Genomic DNA, 21,397 nt, shown 5'->3' with positions numbered 1-21,397 from the left:
CATATTCTTAGCCTAGTTTAGGTCAATTTCTAATTTAGGTTAGTTTTTACCTTTCTACTTCCCAAAATTGACTCAAAATTGGTGGCTTTGGAAGTGATTTTGTGCCTAAGCCATTCTGACACTTTGCTAATCTTTTCAATAGTTTTAATTCATCAAAATACTCTTGTTTGAAGTCTAATTAGGCAAAAAACAGAACTGCAACTCAGATTCACATTGCAAGTTCCAAAAATGGCTCAAATATGATGGTTTGACATACTAAATTGCATACAGGTCATTCTAACTTCATATGAATGGTTTTAACAGCTTTAATACATCAATTTAGACTTGTTTAAACTTCCAAACATCACAAAATCACAACAGAACGAAAAATGACCTATAATGACTTTTTACTAGAATTTTTAAGGTTTTAAGTATTGTGATTTTGAGTTTTAGGGAATTCTTTGCTTTTGACCACTTTCCTAGCATCATTTCACTACTTTAGACTTATTAGGATGTTAACATTACTTAAAGTTACTCTTCTTTAGGTTAATTGCTAATTTGTCACCCTTTAAGTGAACTGTTTAGGTTGAAACTACTCAAACTTTGAGTTTTAGGTACTTGTTTTGCTTATGAGTAGTTTCCTACCTTCATTTGACTACTTTAGACTTATTAGAATATTAACATTAGTTAAAATTAGTGTACTTTAGGGTATTAAGCATGACAAGCCAACGAAAGCAAAGAAGCTAAAAAGGATAGAAAAATAGGTGACTTTCACTATTTCAGTTTGTTCATGCTAAGCATTTTAATTCTAAATTACTTATGTGCAATGACACTTCCTTTAGTCAATTTGATCACTGTTCCAGTCCTTGATTCATGCAGACTTGATTTTGGTGGTGTTGTAAATGCAAATTCTGCATAATATGGGTTATTAGGTGTCAATTTTCGTGCTGATGTGATTCTGTGTTATTTGGCAGTTTAAACAAGTCCTAAATGTTGTTTTAAACTTGTTAGAACATTCAAATTGAATCCAGATTCATCTATGTGCAAAATAGCATATTCAAACCTCATTTTTTAGTGAAATTGGGAAGTAGAAGGGTGAATATGCTATAAAGTTTGGTTTTGAACCCAATTAGAGTTCAAACAAGTTTAAATTGGTGAATTAAAGTTGCTGAATGTATTACTAGATTGTTAGAATCACTTGTGCACGAATTCACTTTTAAAACCACCAATCTTGGGTCAATTCTTTTGGTGGAGAGCTGAAAAACAGAAACTAATTTGCTATTTTGTCATGCAAATGCAATTTGGATTGTAGCAAGACTTGGTTTATTGCTTTGAAGTGAAAATAAATGATCAAAAGAAGTAATGCAAGGTGTTAAAAGGTTTTAGAACCGTGCAATACAGTTTAGAGCAATCAAAAATCAAAAACACCAAAACTGATTTTCATTGAGGCATTTCATCAAACAATTTCTGATTTTCATCAAACAGTTTCGAAAACACCTGGTTTCAATCTGCATTTCAATTTTCTTACTTTCCTAATCTATTCTAGAACCATTATTAAGATCTAATTGTGTGCTTCCTTCATTTCTACACCCTTTTTCATTACTTCAAAGATCTTTGGCTTCGTAAGTGTCAATTTTAAAACCAATTTTTGGTGAAAAATTTGTTGCAGTTAACTAATCTCTTTGGTGATTGTTTTGGATGATTTCAATGATGTTGTGAAGTCCAATTAGAGCACTCAAGTTGCAGAATCCTTCCCCTACCAAGGTAGCATCTTAAGAAGTGGAGAGGAATGTGAATTTTAGAATTCAAGTGTGCTGTCCAGAATGCAAAAGTGTGAAAATTGGCAACTCCTATAGCCAAATTTTGAGATACAAGCCAAATAGTTGAGTGATGGTGAGATTGAGTGCATATCATCCAAAAGAAATTTGTTAGTGGAGTGAAAATGCCCTGAAACAGTTCAGAAAATGGATTTGAGTGGATGCACGTGAAGTTAAAATAGCTTTGGCCGAGAGAATTCTGCATTATATTTCAATTGTTGAAAAATCCATTTTTGCAAATCTGAGTGCATTAAACAGTAGAGAGAACACTCATTTTTGTGAGCTTTGTGTGGCTAACTTGGCCTCATATCTTTGGCAATAAGAGAGAGAGAGTTATGTGGAGAGTATTTAAATGAATAACAGCCTTTCTGATTTGAAAAGCCAAAATTGTTTACACTAATTTTGAGTGTTGAATTAACTTTGATAAGGTGGTCCATAACCATGCTGCTAGGATCACATGTATCTTGCTTTACACAAGGAATTTGGACCAAAAACAAAACCGTAGCAGCAGTGGGAAGTAGAATAGCTTTTGTTTTCTTTGGATTTGTTTTTGTGTAATCTAATTTGTGATAAGCTAGATTTCTTTTAGTTTCATTTTAAGTTGTAAAAGGCCTTTTAAAAAGTCCAAGTATTTGGAAGAGTCCTTGGTGCTCTTTCAACTCTTGGCAACTTTATTACTTTAAATTAGCATAGCTAGACATGTGAGTGTGTCTTGTTAGCCAAAGCTACAAGCCAAAGGGTCATCTAAACCTAAAGCTTCTTTTGTGTTGTTTTCACACAACCAATTTGGAAACACTCCTTGCAATGTACAAGTAGTGAAATCTATGCTAGTCAAGTTTCTTTGATGTAGAAGAAACTTGGGAAGTGGAACATAATTCATCTCAGTTATTGAAGGCAAATTGCTTTGATGCTAGTCAAGTTGCTTTAATGTAGAAGACATTACTAAACTGAAAAGGGTAATCTAAACGTACACATTATATGATCTTACAAACATGGTAAGAAGTCTCATGGCTAATTCTAACTTATTAGAACCAATGGAAGAGGTAATTGTACATGCTTTATTTTTTCAAATGCATCATTCACAAATTAAAGTACCTGTTGAATATAGTGAAAAACTATATTTAAATTAATCCCTCTTGTGTTAACACACATAGGGTTCTCTATTTATAATAGAAGAAATATGGGCTAAGCCCAAAATACAAATGAGAAATAATAACAAACTAACTAAAAAATAAAAGATATAATATATCTAACACTCCCCCTCAAGCTGGAGCATACAGATTGTATGAACTAAGCTTGGAATAGATGAACTCAGTGTTGAACTAGATGATTTGTCTTCAAGAGTGTGAGGCAAACATAGATGGACTAACAGCAGCTTGTGAAACTTCAACTTCAAAAGTGGATGAAGGAGAGCAGTGGTGGACAATGACAAACTGCAAGGACTGATTCCCAATCAATGATGGATGAGTGACGGGATCAACAGTAGTAGCTAAAAGCTAAGAGCTACAAAACTGCAGGGACTACACTAAATCATCATCAATGATGGATGGGTGACATGATCAACAGTAGTAGCTGAAATCTACAAAACTGCAGGGACTACACCCATATATATGTGACTTGCAGTGTCTTGGAAACGTACTCCCCCTTAGTGTGAAGGGCGGAAATGTGGAATATCACAGTTGCTGGACCACTAAAATAGAAACAAAATACTAAGCTATAATGCTGAAATAAAGGCATCAAAGATCCAAAGACATGTTGGAGGTCCAAAATTCTTTGCTGGACAACTCCCAAGTGTGATACTTAGCAGTGTATCACAAGAAGATTGGGCTAAACTCTAACCCAAGAAGAACTGACGCAGTTGCGTCTATCTGAGGCGGTAGCGACTGCAGTGGCGGTTGACTGCTATAAAACTGTAGGGACTAAATTGCCATCACTGACTGATGGGGCCTGTAGTGGCTGGAAGCGACAAAACTACATGGACTGCCATCACTAACTGACGAGGTGATGGGGGCCTACAGTTGTTGGAAGCATACGGCGCCTGGACAACGGCATACGGCGCGGACAGCGGCATCAGTAGTTGAGACGAAGCAAGGAATCGCAGAAGCGAGAGGAAGGTCCGACGATGTGGAACGTGCGACGAGATGAAGATGCTATGAAGACAGACGAAGATGGCAGCAATGGCTGTTATGGAGGGTCAGAACAGAGAGAGGAAACTCCGGCGAGACAACCAGCAGCGTCGCGGTTTGATGCCGACGCTGGGAAGGCGGCGCGTGACAAACACGTGCCCGAGATCTGACGGAGAAGAAGCGGCGCGTGGAGGCGCGTGAAGAGGAGTCTGGTCTTGTCTCCGGCGGGGTTGGCCGTCGCTCGAGGAGACGCTTCAGATCTGCTAGTCACCGGTCGAAACTGTGACGGCGGCCGGTGACCGGCGACGGACTGGCCGGAAAGAAGCGCTGCGTGGCGGCGCGTGACTGAGAACTGGCTCTCGAAACCGGCGTGGTTGGCCGTCGCTCGAAGAGACGGTCCAGATCCGCAGGTCACCCGTCGAATCTGTGACGGTGGCCGGCGGCGGTAGCGGCGGCGACGGTGGCCGGAGTTAGCAGTGACGGCAGTGGAAAGTGGCGGCGACAGCAGTGGCACACTGGGTCTGGACTGGTGCTGACTGTGGCAGAGATTTAAGAAGAAAAATGAACTGCCCACTGAAATTTTAGGGGCTGCCGGCGGCCATGGCGGCCGGCCGCCGGCCGCCGGCAGACAGTAGAGACCACCAAAAGAGGATCAGAGAACTTGATCTGATACCATGTTGAATATAGTGAAAAACTATATATTAGATTGATCTCCCTTGTGTTAAATACACATAGGGTTCTCTATTTATAATAGAAGAAATATGGGCTAAGCCCAAAATACAAATGAGAAATAATAACAAACTAACTAAAAGATAAAAGATATAATATATCTAACAGTACCAAAACAAACCTCTTACATATTTGACAATCAATTTCAAACCATTCACAACAAAGTTTGACAAACCTCAATGTTTACAATATCATAAAACTCCAATCAACATAACTTAACATTCAAACTCAACATTCACAACATTTTAGAACAAGATAACATTCATGAAACAAGAATGAAAATAATAGGACATAACACATACAATCATGCAATTTCAGTTTAGGTCACCATACCTTCGCCTTTGCTTTCCTTTCCTGCTCAAGTCTTCTTTGTAGACTCTCTTCCTTCCCTTCTAGCCACAATTATAACTCCTTTAAAAACTCACCCTAACACAGCAAATAGAAGTGTATTTAGGTTTATTCATTTTTCATTCCATTAATTTAATAAGCATAGCGGAAATTTAAGCATTAGCTAATAGTATCCAGAATGGAATAACAAGTACAAACTGTCAAACTTAGTTAGAAGAATAGTACGTCCAAGATTTCAGTACTTAGTGGAGACTCATAATCCACAACGAACTACACTTAAATCAACTTGTTAAAGTTTAGAGCTTCTTTATAGATCTGACACGAACTAATAAGCTACCTTAGTAGGTACATGTTTCTGCCTCTGGATGCCTTAAAGAGATGTCACAAACCTCCAAAAACCAACTCAAACATCACCAAACATATTTATCATACTGCTCTAGAATTCAACAAACCAATTGCTTTGAATTTTGACAACTTAGAATCCAAGAATGAGGAATTCAAATGGAACAGGGATGGAATAACAACAAGCACTCAAAAGGAACTTAATAAAGGCTCTAGAACAAATTAAGAAAGCAAGAAAAATCAAAATCACAGATCAAAATTCATTCTAGATGCAAACTGTTTGATATTTTTAAAGGTGTTTGATGAAATGCCCCAAAGAATTTCAGATTTTGAGTTTTTGATTTTCAGGGCCTCTAATATGGATTTCAAGGTTCTATATGCTTTCTATCACTTGATTATACTTCTTTTGATAATTTAATTTCATTTTCAAACATTAAACCAACTTTTACCAATCCAAAATTCAATTTGGGCAAAGAAAAGAATCAAAGAGTAGCTGGAAAATAAATTTTGCACTAGAGAAAGTCCCTAGTTTGGTGGTTTGATACTCAAAAATGCATGGGAGTGATTTAAAACTACAACTGAATGTTCAAGCAACTTTGTTTGATGATTTTAATTGTGTTTAAACTCTAAAATGAGTTATAAACAGCTTGCAACTCAAAATCACTACTCCACTTCCATTTTAACTCAAAAAGTGATGGTTTAGAAAGAAAATCCTCATATAAGCCAAACTATGACCAAATGAACAGTACTAGCAACTTTCAAACACCAATTTAAACTTCTTCAAGCTTTCCAATAGCACAGAAAAAGCATAAACCGAAAATCAACCCTTGCTATTGCCAATTATGCAGTAAAATACATCATCATACCACCAAAATCAAGTTTCAAAGAAATAAAGGCTAGAACAGCAAACAAATTGACCCAAGAAGGTGTAACTCCACTGAACTAAGCTATAATTAAAAGGCTTAGCATGAACGAACTCAGAATGGACCAGTCAAAGAGAATTACAATGAACCAATTCAGACTTTAGACAATGTACTTACTAGCTTCTAATCTTATCATAATCATTCAACAACCTCATTCAGAACACAATCTCATTCACAATTTACATTCAGTTTCAGATTTGATGTCCTATCAGATTAACCAAGTTCCTGCACCTTTTAATTTTTATCATCCAGACATTCAAGCCATTTAACATCAAACCAGAGCACTAGAATTCATTGAACCCCAAAAGTAAAACGTAAGGCTGCAAACAGATTACAATACATGGCTCATGCCTATCACAGACTTGACTTATTCAATCACGAAAAAGTCATGGCTCATCCAATTGTGATCTAACTTCTACTATAACCTCTAATTCACTAGAACTACTCCCAATCATTTCATGTCTTTTACACCCTTTATTAATCTGTTCCAATTTTCAAAACCATAATATGCATCATCACATTTTACTATTGGACACAAAGGAAAACCGAGAGGAAACCTCATTTTCCCTAACCCAAACATCAATTTAACATATTTCTCATACTTAATTCATCAATTTAGAACAGAGCAACATAGCAAGACTACCTATGTAGACCATATGATCATAGAACCTCAACTATATGACACAAACAACCCCAACACATGATCTAAAATGAATTGCAATCATTTACCTGGATATTTAGTGTTAAACAAATTCTCCAATCTGTATGCGAACCAAAAGCAATAGAGATATACAAGTTAACTCATACATGCATCACAAAGAGGGCATCCACCAAAATATACATAATTTGAAGCAATAACTTACCTCTACAGCAGCGACAACCCTAGGTGTATTAGCACCTCTGATAGCCTCTCTCGTGAAGCCCTTATCACACACAGAAAGTCAGTTCGTCACGTAGCCCCTGGATTAGCCTCCCTCGCGAACTCAAAGCTCTACTCGAAACTGCGACACCACCCACTGACCCGACGACGCACCTCCTCACGCTGCCAAAGGACCGTTGTGAAGGAAACCCTAAGAGAAGCATCGTTGTTAACTCATTGGCAAGTGTACCAAATTGTATCAAGTAATATAAAATGGTAAGACCAAGTATCGTATCCCAAAAGACTCACAACACTAAACAATCGTGTAATTACTTAACTAATTAAGACTGAAAAGCTATTTTGTTGGTTTTTTAATTGCAAATGCAAATGCAACAAAAGTAAATATGAATGTAAATTGATCATTTGAGGCTAAAACACAAATGAATGGATGGTGTTGATGATAATGTTGTTGGGGTTTAGATTTCACCGTCCTTACTTTCATGCATATAAGAATTCATCTTCTTCATTAAATTGTTATTGTCACTCTCTAAATTAATTAGAACCCGATGTCTCGGCGTAAAAAGCATATCCTTAATTATTAGACCACAATGTCTTGCATCCCTAATAATCAATTATGCATTATGAAAAGAAGCTTAAGACAACCAAATGTTATATCCCTATGTCTAGGCAATATTCCCTTTGGGTGAAATTCTCCGAATCCTAGTTCCTAGGTATTTCCCAATAACAAAGAAAGTCATACATCATGCTATGAGTGATCAAGACATAACAAGCATTGAGTAAAGGAGAAAATCACTAATAATTAATGAAAGAAGCATAAAATAATTCAAAACATATTCAAATACATGAAAGTTTAGAGGTTACATCTTCCCCAACAATAAATGAGTTTAGTTCTCCATTATCATGGAGAACCTAGGTGTACAATGATTGAAGAATGAGATTAAAACCCTAGAAAACGAAGAAGAGAGCTCCCGCATTCAAATCTGCCTCCAAAGGGTCGAAAGGTGTGTTTCCGAGCTTCAACCGTCAAAATATGTGAACCCTAGGGCGTGCAAGTCCTTAAATAGATCAAAAATTGGCCCATAAGCCCAACACGATGGCACTTAGCGCCCCTACTTAGGGCAACCGAGCGAGCTTGCGAGAGAAGTGGCGCTAAGGGCCTTGAAAGGGGCATTCAGGCGCTCAACGATGCATTGAACTTGGCGCTCAGCGACCCTGGAAGGGCGCCCAGGTATGCTACGGTGCAGAGTGGCGTTGAGGGCCCCAAAAAGGGCAACAAAGCGCCCTGCGCTGACACTGAGGGCCCTAGAAAGGGCAAGCATGCGTGGTTGCGTGAGCTCCGTCCAAGGCCCCAAAAAAGGGCAACCAGGCGTCCTGTGACCTTCTGTAAACTTCTCTTCTGGTGCTTTTTCTATCCTTCCTGGGTTCCAACTCCTTGATACTTCAACTCCTCTTCCAATTCATTCCAATAACCTACAAAATCAAGGGAATTTAGTGATAAAATCATCAAGTATAACCTCAACTCTCTTATTCACAAAAATAAACTAAAAACAAGAGTTTAAGCAAGCTTCAAAGTCAAAAAGGGTTAATTTAGTATCAAAATTGAATCACAGATAACGATATATGCAACCGTTATCAACCTTCCACAATGGAAGGTGTCACGTTAATGCCTTCGTCCTTCAACCACACATGCTTTTGGAGAATGGAGAGAAGCTCGAGAACGGTCAATGGCGATGGCGGAACCGTAATGGACGAGTGGAAAGAATGGTACCTGAGGAACTTGAGGTGCTCCGAACTCTGAACGAGAGAAGGAGACAGATTACGATGGGGGAAGAGGGGAGAGGGGACTCAAAAGAGGGGAAGCTTGCTTTTGCGAATAGGATTTTGGGAGAATGGAAGAGGGAAATCCTAATTCCTGATTTCATTAAGTCCATGCCTATATCGACGGGCAAAAGCCTTCCATAATAACCATCTTAATTGACCGTCGGTATTAATCCTTCGGTAATTAACGCATTTCTTGTAGTGAAAATTGGAATCCATTTTTTTCTTTGTTCATGAGTTCATTTTATAGGGGTACTCTTTTCTTCTCCATCTTCAACCAATCATGGCAGACATCAAGTCCAACAATTGTGCCACCTCTACCCAACGTCACGGTCCACAAAACTGACACAAAGAAACCATAAAAATACAACTACAAATTTTGCCCATCACCATTTTTTATGGGCAATATATAAAAAACAAAAAAAAAATTATAATATCACAATTCACAAAACTAACTCGTTCGAATTCAGACGTCTTCACCCAGAGAGTAATCTTTGGTAGAAGTTCCTCCAAAGCATGTGGGCCCAATTCACTAATCGGTCTAACGGCAGTGTCATGCAACATTGAATAAAAAAAAACAGATTTTGAAGATCACCCAAAATTCAAAATGAAAAAGGGGTGTAAATCACAAAATCAGTTCCTAGTCTTTTATAATGCCTTTAATCATGTTATTAAGAAACAAATTATAACAATTTATAAATTTGAATATGAATGCTTTTAAGTATCTAAGAGCCAAGCAATTCATTAAATATGTTGCTTCAATTCTTTTCAATAAGAGTTTTGGAATGTTCTCGACGCAGAGGTTCTTTAAATAATTTTCTTTTCCATTTTTTTTCTCAAATTTATTGCAGCATAGACATCCTTCATTGCAGAGGTTCATTCGTACTACGATCTCGACACAACAATTGCTCGAAGTCGCGTGGTTCGCTAACAGGGCCTCGTTGGTTGACGTTGTCGTGGATCTAGAAACGAGAAAGATGTCGCGTGAAGTAAGGTGAAGGCGATGCCAGCTTTGCTGACGGTAGCTTTAGGTAGAGGTGGCACGATTGTTGGACCTGGTGTTGGCCATGGTTGGTTGAAGATGGAGAAAAAAAAAGTATCCCAAGAAGATGAATCCATGAACGAAGAAGAAAATAGATTCTAATTTTGATCCTACAATTTAATGTTTTTTCTTTTAATTTTAATTACAGTCAGAAACAAAATTAAAATTGGCCATACACGTGGCACAGGGTTAGCCATGTCATAAAAATATTAACATCGTTGGTCATTGAGGATTAAAAATTACACTTTTATTAAGGAGAAGAATAAAAATAAAACAAACTTTAAAAGAGGAACTGAACTCAAAAACACTTGATAGTTGACAAACAAATAACATATTTAACCCTTGAATAATTAATATTAATAGAATAATTTATATGTCTTTTAATATTAATAAATTTATCTAGTTATATTGATTTGTTTTTATTGTTTACAAAACTCATGATAAACACCAATATGTATTTTACAATATCAGTTATAGTAACTTTACAACAACATATTTATCATTTGTCATTGAAAAATAAACTTTTAAAAAATAAACAACGAACAAGAATCAAGAGAAGACCAAACCAAAACCTATATAAAAAAATATAAAACAAACTTTCCAAAAAAGATGAACAACTCTAAAAATAAAAAGTTGATTCTTATGGAAAAAAATTCAAACTAATAAGACTTAACATAATATCATTTAAAATCTTTTTCGTTTTTCAAACCTAAATTAGTACACTTATGTGCACAATTTCTTCTCAAAAGATATCAGATACCTTTAATTCAATGATAGTACAAATTTTATTTTATTTTTCTACTAAGCATTAAGAAACCACGTAGTGGGACAAGAAAGTCTAACACTCAAGATTCATATTAGTTAAAGTCTTCTAAAACCAGCAGACCAAACATACTCAATAACATATATAGCTTCCATAATTTACAAATTTTCATATAATTTTAATAAACAATATTTTTAATATTCATATTTATTTTTATTTCAAATAATCTTTTTCTTTATTAAAAAATTTAAAATTCTATTAATTTTATATCAAAAAGATTTAGTTACACAAAAAATAAGAATTCTCAAAATAGTGTATTACTTAAAAAGTAAAAAATAGTTATAACGATTATTTTATTATTAACGCCATCTTAACTCAATTTATTATATATCATATGTTCCATAATCAACTCAATTTAATATATCACAATTCCATATCCACGTCAATAAAAATATATAAAAATAAGTAAAATATTTAATAATTTTTGTAAATTTTAATAATTTTAATTAATATATTATTTATTTCTTATTTTAAAACATTTTTTCTTTATTTTAAATTGTCCTTTATCATTTCACTTCAACAAAATAGACTTTATAAATCATTAAACCCAAACAAAATATACTTATTAAATTTTAAAATATTTATTACACTATAATATTAATATTATATATATATATATATATATATATATATATATATATATATATATATATATGGGTTTGCTAACTTATGTAAACTTTTTTTTTTCAATTGGTGTATTTTAGATAAGTGTACAAGTTTTAAAGGACAAAAAAATTCTCATTTATAAAAAAAGACATACTTTAAACATAGGGTAATAATTTTCGTTTTTAATTTAAGATTAAAAAAATCAGAAACATTCACCTAACCCTAATCCACCTTCTTCACTTATCCAATTTGTTTCTCTCTCATCTCCATCCTCTCTCTTACCCACATACAATAACCTGCGACACCACAATTTGTTGCTCTTGTTGTGGTCATTTATTTGTTTGTCACTTTAATAACAAAATAATTGATGATGTTGATGTTGATTTTTGATTGGAGGACTATGTTATATCTTTCCCTTGATTGTTATTAAATTTCGTTTTTACATTTTAGAAATAGTAGTTTATCTTGAGCAAAGTTTGTAATCCCCACAACTCACCAAGCACATTGCTATGGTTGATGCTATGATTTCTGAAATTACCAAACAAATACTAGTGTCGAAAATATAGTCAAGGACGTGTTTTTTGTGAATCATCTAGGAATGAATAAATCATTTTTCCATTTTGACTGTCATGTGTAACATGTCAATCATTTATTACAGCCTATTGTCAACATATTTGGAAAAGGCTATCGTTAGACTGAATATTTGATCCAACATCTTAACGAAGATGATAATCAAATTTAGATTTATAGGATAATAGTAAAACATATTCATAACGGATAGGAAAATAATCTTTAAAATAGATTTGGCTCTTGGTATGAAATGAGTATTTCCCACAAAAATATTAAGGAAATGAATTTTTGAGTACTTAAATACCCAGATTGATTATTTAATAGTTTATTAGCATAAAATTATAAAAGAATTCCATACTTATGCAACAATACAAATAAGCTGATGATTGGTCACGATAATTGTTATCCCAACGTAAGAATCATGCATCTCCCTAAAGATAAACTACTGCTTCTAAAATTTAAAAACGAAATTTAATAACAATAAGATGGTAAAAGATATAACACAGCCCTCGATGCAAAAATCAACATCAACATCATCAATTATTTTGTTATTAAAGAAATAAATTGTAACACCTCCAATTTCCAGGGTGTCCCAGATTATTCAAAAATCGTAAAATTTCAAACTTTAACATAACTTGGAAACGTATTTTCAAAAACCTCAACATTTAAAATGTGCATAACATAATATTTCAAAAACATTTGTCCAATGAAATAACAGAGAAAATAAAATGACTTCAATTACATTGTCTCAAAGTTCAAAAGTAATAACTATAAATAAAATATATTATCATAATTTGTGTCTAACATCTTACTAAGTTACTTATAATTGGATATTATTGGTTCTACCTTTAAAGTATTTTTGCCTTAAACATTTCTAACTCGTTTCACACTTCAAACATCTTTAAATTAGATTTACATTTAAAATACTTTTTTATCGACTCTATACATAGAATATCTCTAGCTCAACTCTATGCTTAGAAGATCTCTAATTCAATTTCACACTTTAAGCATCTTTAACTTTCATTAATAGAAAATTGACTAAAAAGTCCTTATCCATATTAAACTTTAAATATAAAATATATCTATATTGATTGATGATGATTTATATTTGTCAAAACACATAAAAAAACTTACACTCGTACTCATGATAAAATGTGTCTAACTATCAAGCTTTATCACATAAAAATTGATTGAACTAATTCGCTTTGTTATACTATGAATTTTTTTTTCTTATTTTATTTATTTTTTATCAAAAAGTTAAAAAGTGTAAAAATGGTATGTCACTTTATTAAGACTTGATGATATCTAACAACTTGTTAACTTATCTAACATTGAATATTTATAGCTCAACTCTATCTTTAGAGTCTCTCTAGCTCTATTTCATGTCTTCGTATTTTTAACTTGACTCGTGCAATCAACCAAAAATTTTAAGTGAAAAGATTCGTTCCAAATGTCTTTAAAGTAGATACAATGAACAACATTCATTCATGAAAATTCTATATAAATTGCTTTAAAGCATATAAAAAAAAAGAGAACTATGTGGTGACAAACAAAGTACTTAAATGTTATAATTCACAAATATTTGAAAAGAAATGAAGAGTAACATGGTAATAAGAGTTGAGATTTGATTGATCGATCATTTATGCCTATAGCTAACAATAACTATTAACATTCTTGGAAAAAATATCATATTTTTATCCATCTTCACGACAATATAAATGTAAAAATGAAAAAATAACAAAAATAGAAAACAGAACTTTTATGTGAACTAATCATACATACTTGGGACTAATTTTATGTAACATTCTCATTAAAATTTTAATTCATGAAACCAATAGTGCAACTTATCTAATTTCGATGTTTGCCCCGTAGATATGACTAAATAGCAATACAAAATTAGAAAAAATTGAAAAAATTGAACCATTCCGTTGCCGGGACTTGAACCCGGGTCTCTCGGGTGAGAGCCGAGTATCCTAACCAACTAGACTACAACGGAACTATGAATTAGCTCAAGTTACTTTAACATTTATTAAAATTGCACAGTTCGACACTACCTCAAATTATTCTGCTATTGACTCCATTACAGTTGAAGTTAAAACTAGTCATTAAGATTTTTGTCTATATTTGCAGGAACTTGGTTTTTGATGAGTGATGTCGTCTCCATTTTGATCATGCATACTGTCGGAATTGTTTTAATTTGTTCATTATTGTGATTATGGTGGGCCCAATCTATTATCCTTTCTATTTTGTTTGAGACAAAGCATAAATCTTTCATAAGTGGGAACTTTTGGTCATTGCCTTTCATCTTATTCAAATGTAAAGTTGTAGGGTTTTATTATTTTTCTGCTCATAAAGTCACCAAATCTTAATCCTCACTAACTCACAGGATCAATGTGGCTTTATCACACACTTGGATGTGTCGGAGAGAATATCCACTTATAGAGGAATATGTCATACATCATATGTTTATTTACTATCAATTTAATTATAAAATGTATTTATAGTGTGAAAAAATATTATATATTTTCATCGTCAATTTCTGTTCAACTTAAAATAGTTGAGTTTTGTAGCAACAACTTTAAATAATTTGTAATTATAATTGATGCGATACATTTTTTTTATATGGTATATGTCATAATTGAATTTATTTATTTGCGAGCAAATAATTTATTTAGTTTCTGTTTTCTTTCTACAGTGTCATTTTGAGGATGTGAACAGGGACACTTATATCAGTGGGAGATAAATTTTTAACAAGAAAATTATCGAAGTATATGAATTCTCTAGTGTTATATGTTTGAATAGCCTTAATGGTATGACCTAGATGGTTTTCAAATAAGGTTTTAAAACTGATGAACATATCAAGAGCTCGAGATTGAACATGCAACATGTAAACCCATGTATATCTGAAAAATTGTAACATCCCAAAATATAGATTAATCACATATAATAATATGATAGATCAATTCTTCAAGAATTAGTAAAGTATTTAACATTACACTCATCCAAAATAACCATAAAACTAAAAAAAAACTTTACAAAGTACCATAAGTCTGATACAAAACATAGGAAATAAATCGAACGGTTCTATTACTAGATTTAAACAAATCATCCTATATCGACCGGTTATACAACAACCTGTATAAACCGATCGTCTTACAAAAGATAAGCTCAGTCTAATGACCGAACGATCTTAACTAAGCTGCAGGACCATCGTCTTCCAACGCTTGCTCCACTGAACACTCATCACCTTCTGCTCACATCCACAGGATGATCATTGCAAAAGAAGAGGTAACCGGACGTACAATACAAGATAAAACAAGAGAGTAGGGTAAGCTAATGTAATTTAATTATAAAACACATTTAAATATTTCATACAAGTTCAAACAATACGATATCGAACACTACCTCATGCCAACACCAAATACAAGCAATCATATACAAAATAAACATCATAATTCATATATAGACCGAACACTATGACTTGACCATCCGGATTTGTATGAATATGTAGTTACAGTCGTTCTTGCACTTGTGGTAGTGTAACAGTTGACACCAATCAAGCTACTACCCAAGGTTAATCCCATAATACCTACCTCGGCACCTTGAGGTGGTAGGACCTCCTGCTATTCTCACGAATGAAATATCTCTCTCTATGTGAGAATTCGTGAGAATGATCCACATAATTTCAGGATGAATGCCAGCTTAGTATATCCATATTCATACCTTACAATTCAATAACCATCCACGAGACATTCCGCCTTGGAATTCTCTTCCACAGTATTTGAACATCAAAATTCTCATATTTAACATAAACAGTCATTCATCAGTTATATTTTCATTCATAGAACAAAGAGAACCTGTGAACGTTGGAGACCGAACACCTTCACACCACTCAACCGAGAGGACCGAACGGTCCATAATAAATAAAATTAAAGAAATACCCGAACGTTATTACTAACCGACCACTATATAAAAACCAACTACTAAGAATTTAGCCCATATCTGAAGAGCTTAAACTGAACACTCATAGCTCAATTCGAACGCTAAAAGATTTTATATCAAATGTGTATATGACCAAACACTACCAAAGCAATACATGACTGAGCGCTACAGAGAACATCCAACACACCTAAAACCAAACGTTCAACATCGGTAACCCTAAAGAGACCAAACTCGGTAAATGACCAATCACTATTAATAACGTATACTATTACAACCGAACGCCAAATATAATACTACTAGGGATGAACGTTAATACCAACTCGAAGACTACTGAGGTTGAAAACAAGTATTTTTAAAACGGAATGCCAATACTAAACCAACAACACTAAGTTAAAATATCACTGAAAAACCTAATATTACTAAACCCGATTTTATGACTTGACCGAGCGTTCGATAATGAACACTCTATTCCCTACAATTCTACAGAACTTCTCAACCAGTTCACAAGTCTCGGCAATACACAAAAAACAAACAAATAGCAATTTATTCACACATACACACGTTCAACCAAGCATTTCAATCATAAATGAACATAATTAAATTATTAGCTTCCCTTACCTCGAATAAACCAGACACTTCCTAAGCTTCCACTATGTTGACTAACCAGAAAACAGCTTCTAAGGCAACCTACTACTTTCTGATCGGTGAAAAGGAACCAACCAGAGAATCAAAGATAAAAAACAAACTCAGAGAAGTAGATGATGAACACATGCAAGCTGAACAGTGCTTGCATTTATCAGAAAATACAGAAACTTCAAGGAACGAGTGAATTTAACTTACCAACTCCAAACAACAATTTGATTGGTGAAAAGAGAAACTCTTGCCACCAAGAAACTCAGACACGGTCTAAATTGATGATCAGAAGAAAAAGAAGATGAGAATTTGTAGAGAGAAGGAGGAGAAAATAAAAACTCAGAAATTTGGAGAGAAGAGGTACATGCAGAAAGTGGTCCGAAATTTTGAAAAGTTTACTTATATACTACCGTCAAAAATCGATCGGTCCAACAAGCTGCATACACCTGGATTCCACTTTTCTCTGAATTTAATGGTCTTGACAAAAATACATCAACAAACAAAACGTAATAATGATCTCCATTAACAGAACAAATATGATAATATGAAAATCAAACTTTACATCACTTCTCAAACTACAAATTGTTTATCTTTTACAATGTCTTATCGGATCTTCCTTTCTTAAAGTTTAAAATCGAGTCACTGAATATATGTTAAAGACAATTTTCAATTATATCGATAAGTTATTACAGTTAATTTTTAAATGTCTAATAAATGCAACTTCTTACCTTCTTATTTTATCTTTTGTATTTATAAATTTCAAAACAAGTTTTTATTAAAATTGACTTAATCATGCCCAATATCTCATAAGTATATTTTTATCTTCTTAATCAAGTTGTAACATCTTTAATGTGTAAAATACTAAACTACTACCAACTTAATTAATAACCGTTCTGTTGACATTGTTTTGGAGTCATCAAGATTGACATTTTAAGTGATTGAGCGATCGGATTGCGTTGACCCATCGGTCTATAGTCTACACACAGGAATTACAAAGGGAAGAACTAGATTGAGGTTTATATGAAATATTGCATGTATGTAAGACACGTTTAACTACTGGTAAAGACGCATCGCCAAGTCTAGCATGCCATAAATCCAAAACAGGACATGTAGAAGAAATAGTATTGACCGAAGGAGAAACAATCTTGGAAGCATGGTGAAGATATGTATGAAAGATGATCACTGATGTCAGTTTGGTTAGAAGTAACCTGAGAGTTGTTGACATAAATTGAAGGTTGATATTCATGATCAAACCTATGCCAGTTGAAGGCGGCGAAACTAGGCTTTGAACAGATTTGATAGCGTAACCTGGAGTTATTTTGAGAGGAGGAAGATTGTTGGGATGAGTTTCTTGAATTAAGAAAACGATTTCCTCTTTCAGAAGCAGCTTGTCTCGTGAATGTCTTCGACGATCAGAGTTGTTGCTGCGATTGTATTGATTCCAAGAAGACGTAAAAGAATTGAGTTGAATGGTAGATTCAACGTGAATATGCTTTTCCGAACGTTTTGTGAGACAGAGCAGCGCCTCAATTTCTTCAACACTGTAGGGATCAATGCGAGAGAGAATAGACGTGACAAACACATTATATTCAGTTGGTAAGCCATCAATAATTGCCTCTATATGATCTGCATCAGAGATCGGATAACCTATGGCAGCAAGAGAGTCAAAGATTTTTTTAATCTCAAGAATGTAAGTGGAAATAGGCTTATCTTTCTTGAGGTTCTTGTGTTGTAATTTTAACTTCTTTACACGGTTGGAAAGCTTCTGCCATATAGCACATGAAGTGTTTAGGCCAACCATCTTTATCAAAATAGTGGAGCTGAGATTGAAGATAGTATCCCAGCAACAGGAAGATTGTCTTGTTGTTGATGATGGATGTAAGCAGGGTTAACTTGATTTTGTGATTGAGCTTCTTGCGTGAGAAAATGTGGTGGCGGAGGAGAACCATCAAGAAATCAGGAGAAATGCAGCCCTCGAATTGTGGCCAAAACTTGGTGTTGCCACACCAAAAAACTTTCATCATTAAGCTTGATACTGATTTGTGTAGTAAAGGTATGAGGAGTGAAGGTAAGGTGGAAGGAATGATGAAAAAAAGAGAATAAAAAGTAAGATAATAACTGATCCTATTTTTGTTGTAAAAAGTAATGATCTACTATTTATATATAAGCTAGGTTAACATCAACTATAACTGATCCTATTACAGAACAGCATAACGAATATATGTCTAACTTAATAATTGAAGTGGATATTAACTTAATAATTTATTATTTTTTATATATAAAATTACTGTATACAATCTTTAGATTAAATATTTTATTAAAATTAAATATATCCTTTTAATGTTTAAATTTACTTTTTTTTTATATTTTTTTTCATAAGATCATTACTAATACAATCACATCCCTATATTGTTAACAAGTTTGTTAATCATGAGAGAGGTGAAATAAGTATTATTAAGAAGAAGAAAAATTTACTAATATAATAATGATGATTCAATTTGTATGTTTTTGTTTGCTAAAATTACATCATAATTTGTTCACATGTCCTCATATGCAGGGCTTGCAAAATGAGAACTCAACGAAGATAGCTAAACAAAATAAACTGGAGAAAGTTTTGATAGATACTTGTGCAAGAATGGTCTCATATTTGAGTCCAATTCTACATTGAATATCCAAAAAAAGAGGTATGTTAGAAACAATATATAGTTGTATTAAATGGAAGATAACAAAATAGATGACTAAGTTGTTATGACAGTATGTAAGGAGTGAAGATGGTGATGATTAGGGTTGAGTAGGTGTCTGCAAGTAGGGCAAGAAGAGTGAGAGAGGAGCCACTTGTCAATGCAAAGAACATGGAAAAAGTGTTTGCAGTTTGGGAGGAACCTTATAGGGTCTCCATCAGAGAACTCAGCCAAGCAAATGACACAGGTAGAAGGTGAAGATGGAGAGGGAGAGTTTGTGAAGGTTGAGGTTGGCAAACCCACCATTTCCTTCCTCTTCAGACCAGAATTCAGCCTGCGAGAAGCCATCCATTGGCGAGGTTGCGTCAGAACACGAGAAGCACATTGGAATACACATTGCAGCATCGTGTTGAGGCCAAGAGCACACACCAAGGCACATAGAATGGCTGCCACAAGGACCATCCAATCAAACCCACCAACTTGGTCATCACATGGTATGCTTCTCATGGGGCCAAAGGACGAAGGTGTAGGAGATTCAGAGTTAGTTTCTGCCATGGTGATGAAGTGATGAGGAAATTTGACTGTAATAAAGAAAGTGAGAAACAAGGAGTGATCGACACATAAGCATAAAATAACCTAATTGGTGTGTCTTTTTAGAAAGTGGATTTATATCTAATATAACTTGATAGAATCATATCTATTGGTTGGTTTTCAAGTGATTATTATTCATTGAAGTTTCACATCAAGTATAATATGAAAAACAAAGTAACAAAAAAAGCACTATAAATATAAAGGGTTGTTTTCTGAATTATTATTACTTGGTTAGTTGTCTGTTCAAAAATTTGCATTTTTTGTCAGAAAAATTGTATGCAAAGAGTTTGCAATTTTTTCAACAAAAAAAATTATACTAAAAATAAAATTTGTATTTTTTCTCAAAAAATTATATATTGAGTAATAATACTTCTGTTCTGTAAAGTATGGAAGGATGTAAACCTTAATTAAGACGGGGAATCACATCAAATTTTTTGTATTTTTATTTAAATTTATACTATTATTTGAATGGGTTTTCTTTAAAAAATTTATTTTTCTATTGTGTAATTCTTGACATATTTATATATTATAATTTTTATCTTTATTCTTAATCGATATAGAATTTATAACTTTTTTTTAAAAGTTAGTATTAATGAATTATGAACCATTTTTACAAGAAATTATAAAGAGAGGAAAAGGAACAATTTGGCATGCTCACATGTGTGATTTCTAACTTTGTGTGTTGAGCTTTTGAAGAGAGGTTGATCTTGATCATTATATATATATATATATATATATATAAATGTGTGTGTGTGATTGAGTTTGGCTTTACCAAAGTCATGTTGGTGATGGATTCACCTTAAGGAATGAGTTGTTAGTTACAACAATGATGTGAAAAGTTTCCTACAACGAGTCTAATGTACAAGGCGATACTAATGATAAAGAAAAATTGTCACCATCAATAAATTTGTGCAAATCACTAGTAGCGAGAGCAATTCAAGCATATATGTTCCCAGTGTGTCAAATGTTTGTTTTAGAGCATGTGAAGCTTTTGATGAAGTGCGATAAATTGGTTCTCAAATGGGTATTCATCATAGTTCAATATAGAGTAATATGAAGAGGACAACAATAAAAAAAATACTATAAAAATAAATAGTTGCTTTTGAAGTTGCCACCACAACTCAATAGATATCTTAGGTGTATGAAGTGTATGTCATTGAAAAGGTTTGCAATTTTTGTAAAATAAATTTCATGAGAAGAGTTTTCAATTTTGACCACAAAAAACTATATGAAAAGAATTTAAAATTGTCCAAAAAAATTATATGAAGGTTTGTAATTTTTGTTAAAAAAAATTCAGATTAAGAAATAATACTTGTTCAATTGGTGGATGAAGACCATAAGGTATTAAACTTAAGTTTTAAATTTATTGTGTGTTTTTATTTAAATTTATATTCTTATTTATTAGTGTGTGTTTTTAAAAAATTATTTTTCTATTACCTAATTTCTAACATATTTATATATTATAATTATTATTTTTATTCTTAATCGATATAAAATTTATAACTAACTTTAAAAAAAAGTTACTGTTAATGAATAAACCATTCTTG

At 33.4% G+C, this 21,397-nt stretch overlaps 1 protein-coding gene and 1 non-coding gene across 2 annotated transcripts; both read right to left on the bottom strand.

Moving 5' to 3' along the window:
• Positions 1–13,926: 13,926 nt before the first annotated feature.
• On the bottom strand, positions 13,927–13,999 carry TRNAE-CUC (transfer RNA glutamic acid (anticodon CUC)). Its single transcript has one exon. It is a non-coding gene; the product is annotated as a tRNA-Glu (tRNA).
• Positions 14,000–15,169: 1,170 nt separating this feature from the next.
• Positions 15,170–19,805, bottom strand: LOC108319117 (RING-H2 finger protein ATL74). Its single transcript, XM_017550141.2, has 2 exons — positions 19,462–19,805; positions 15,170–15,253 (listed from the first exon to the last, which is right to left on the bottom strand). Exons 1-2 carry the CDS (start codon positions 19,764–19,766, stop codon positions 15,247–15,249), a joined length of 312 nt encoding a protein of 103 aa, XP_017405630.2. The 5' UTR covers positions 19,767–19,805; the 3' UTR covers positions 15,170–15,246.
• Positions 19,806–21,397: the final 1,592 nt, after the last annotated feature.

Source organism: Vigna angularis, chromosome 1 (assembly GCF_016808095.1).
Source record: "Vigna angularis cultivar LongXiaoDou No.4 chromosome 1, ASM1680809v1, whole genome shotgun sequence".
NCBI classification, from domain to species: Eukaryota; Viridiplantae; Streptophyta; class Magnoliopsida; order Fabales; family Fabaceae; genus Vigna; species Vigna angularis.
Note: the sequence above shows the minus strand (reverse complement) of the source record. Positions and strands in the feature narration are given on the sequence as shown.

What these genes read in the sequence shown, in the direction of transcription:
- LOC108319117 (XM_017550141.2), bottom strand. Translation starts at nt 19,766, where the DNA reads ATGAGAAGCATACCATGTGATGACCAAGTTGGTGGGTTTGATTGGATG.